The following is a 2992-nucleotide window of genomic DNA, read 5'->3' as shown; positions in this document are numbered from 1 at the left end:
CCACCTAATATTTTAAGATTTTGGGTCAAATTGTGAATCACCCACCGGCGACAATTGGTATCAATGTCAAACCAGTTCTTGATCCGGTGTTATGCCAAACACCCGACTCGGAAAGGCATCTGGATGTGCCACCCGGGTAGGCAGGATAGTCTAACAGCCACGAAGGCGTTGCGAGTTTGAATAAAGGAGAATGTTACAATGAGAGACTTGTAGCACATCAAATCCGAATAGGAAATGAAATGCATATGAATAGATTGAGTGTTAGCCCTACCTAATAGCTCACCTTAAATAATGATAAAACGCAAGCTATTTTTTTACTTATTGTAACACTAGAACTCAAGTTAATTGAGGATTTAAATATAATAAATTAATATAAAATTATCATTTTCTCCTAACAAATTTTAAAAAATTAAATTAAATTAAATTTGAAAAATGGCTTATGATAGAATAGACAAAAAAAAAAAAAAATGAAAATAAAAGAGAGAGATAAACACAATAATTGTTGATCCAGTCGGCTATTAAAGTCAAAAAAAAAATAAATAAATAAATAAAGATGAATTTTGTTCCATTGGTACAAATCGTTTGAAAATAGCTCAAAATTTTGAGTAATTGGATCAAAGAAGATTCTTCAAATTGTATTTACCAGGAAAAAAAAAAAAAAAAAAAAAAAAAAAAAAAAAAAAAAAAAAAAAATCTTTAAATTGTGGAGCCAAACGAAACATGAGTTTTGAAAAAAACCTAAACACAAATAAACAAAAAATGTCGGCTATTTGTGTGGACCCCGCCTACCAACGGTTAATTGAAATAGTCAGAGATAGGCATGAATTTTTTATTTTTATTTTTCACAAATACACATGAATTTCAGAATCTACAAATAGACAAACCAAATGCCAACGGTAATGAGCGAATGGGACCCCATAATATTTATATCAATCTAGTAAATAACTTATTATAATCCATACAATAATAATGGAGTGATACCCACAAAAACAAGGCCATAAACGACGTCGCATGCATGCCTTTTGCTGTCTATGTAATTGACTGTAACTTTGCAGTTACTGGCAAACGACATGTCACTTTCCTGGGTAAACAAAAAGAAAACAGTAAAGAAAACAACGTGTCTGAGTCAAACCACGAGTTCAGTAGTTTCAGAAACCAATAAAGTGGTCATAAACCACAAAAGAAGGGGAACAACACATCGAACTTCTTTTTCCTCCAAGTCGGAGCAATTTTCAAAGAACCTTTCCAGAAACTAACAAAAGCTAAATACTAAAAAGATTTAAAGCACAAATTAAAAATCACATCAAGCCCATTTCAGCAAATTCTAAAAAAAACACAAAAAAATTTAAAAATAAATAAAAATCAAGTGACCAAGTATATTGGCATTGCCGAAGCTGAGATCCTGTGTTGCTGCTCCATATTAAGCTCCCTGAGGCTGATGTACGGTACACCCATCTCCCCCTTCCTCGCCGGCGTCAGGGTTCCGGCTAGCGGCCCCGACGTCGGCTGGCTGGTTGTCCGGTAGGGCGTGGCTGACCCACCCCGACTCTCGGTGATGTACAACGGGCCCGACATTGATCCCCTGAGGGCGCGACCACAGCGGAGCCCATCACGGTGATCGGAGCTGGGTTGTCGGTCGTTGGGGGTCAGTTTCCGGCGGAAGAACAGCAGAGCGTTTCGCCACCATCGTTTCTTGGTCTTCTTGATCTTCTTGGAGTCGTCCTTGGAAATGGGTTTTTGGAGCTTGAAGTGTAGAGCGTCTATGGATCTTGGTTTCTCGCGCTTGTGCTTCCTTGCTTCTTCTAGCACCTTGTTTTCACCCACACAAACACACAGAGAAAATGGGTCAAGAGCTTCACATTTATGCATATATTGTATATATAGTATACGTACGTGTATATATATATATATATATGTGTGTGTATGTGTGCGTGTCAGTGTATAGAAGATGAGACCTGGAAATAATCGAATTGAGGGTCAAAGCCGTAGTCACTGAAGTGTTGGGGTTCTGGCATTGGAAATATCGGGGACTGCTTCGCCATTTTTCTCTCTCCTCCAGATGCTCTTTTTCTCTCTCTAGGTTGGGTGAATGCAAACCTCAAAAGGGTACCGTTTATATATTACTGCTGTAGTAGAAGAAAGAGCTACTGAGTGAGTTAGTAAGTGAGGATGTGTGTGAGAGAGAGAGAGGGAAGTGCAGAGCAGTGTGTGTTTGTGTGTGAGAGAGAGAGGGAGGAGTGTAGATGCAATGCGTGTTTGGGGCTCAAGAGGTGGGAATGGCGTTGGTATTTACAAACCAATAAATGCATTGCACTCTAAAACTTGAAAGCTTTATTTATTAATAAAGTGAGGCATGTGAGATGATTTAAGAGATTAACTGACATTCACGGGGCTGACGAGCTCTGGCGCGGATCACATACCTTGAAGTGGTGGTTCTCACAACAACTAGATGGATAGTGGTCCCAACCCAACCAAACTCTCTAGCTTGCGAAGCTGACTTGATTTATATGGTACTGTGAATTTTTTGTTCCAATGCATTTAATGGGTAAGTTTTATTTTGCTGTTTATTTGTTTGTTGACGGACAAATTTTTGAGAGTGTATATTCACTTTTTAGCCACCTTGGGCCCTTGGCTCTCCACCTTATTTTAGTCTCCACCTTATTTTAGTCTATTTAAAATGTATTATGATATTATTTTTTAAATATTAATTTTTAAATTTGAACCTATATCATATTTGGGACGATTAATATTAGTTTGAAATAATTCATAAAAGATTTTTTTGATTCAAATCCATATCACCAAACTGGTGATGCTATTTTGGTACTGTAGCAAAAAAAATTAAAACAAATTTTCAAATTTTTTAAAATAAATTTTCGTTACTAAATATGATTCCGATTTCACTTAAAACATTTCTATAACAAAATGGTTATTTTGGTATTGATTAAAAACATAACACTTAAAGCATATCACATGCTAAACAGGCCCTTAATAT

At 36.7% G+C, this 2992-nt stretch overlaps 1 protein-coding gene across 1 annotated transcript; it reads right to left on the bottom strand.

Moving 5' to 3' along the window:
- Positions 1 to 1007: 1007 nt before the first annotated feature.
- Positions 1008 to 2326, bottom strand: LOC132293891 (uncharacterized). Its single transcript, XM_059791547.1, has 2 exons — positions 1956 to 2326; positions 1008 to 1809 (listed from the first exon to the last, which is right to left on the bottom strand). Exons 1-2 carry the CDS (start codon positions 2040 to 2042, stop codon positions 1363 to 1365), a joined length of 534 nt encoding a protein of 177 aa, XP_059647530.1. The 5' UTR covers positions 2043 to 2326; the 3' UTR covers positions 1008 to 1362.
- Between the last annotated feature and the right edge of the window lie 666 nt (positions 2327 to 2992).

This window comes from Cornus florida, unplaced genomic scaffold, assembly GCF_030987335.1.
Source record: "Cornus florida cultivar Cherokee Brave unplaced genomic scaffold, ASM3098733v1 CherokeeBrave_3.0.0_Hap2_Chr01, whole genome shotgun sequence".
In the NCBI taxonomy this organism is placed as follows: Eukaryota; Viridiplantae; Streptophyta; class Magnoliopsida; order Cornales; family Cornaceae; genus Cornus; species Cornus florida.
The sequence above is the reverse complement of the archived record's forward strand: the minus strand, read 5'-3'. Positions and strand labels throughout refer to the sequence as shown.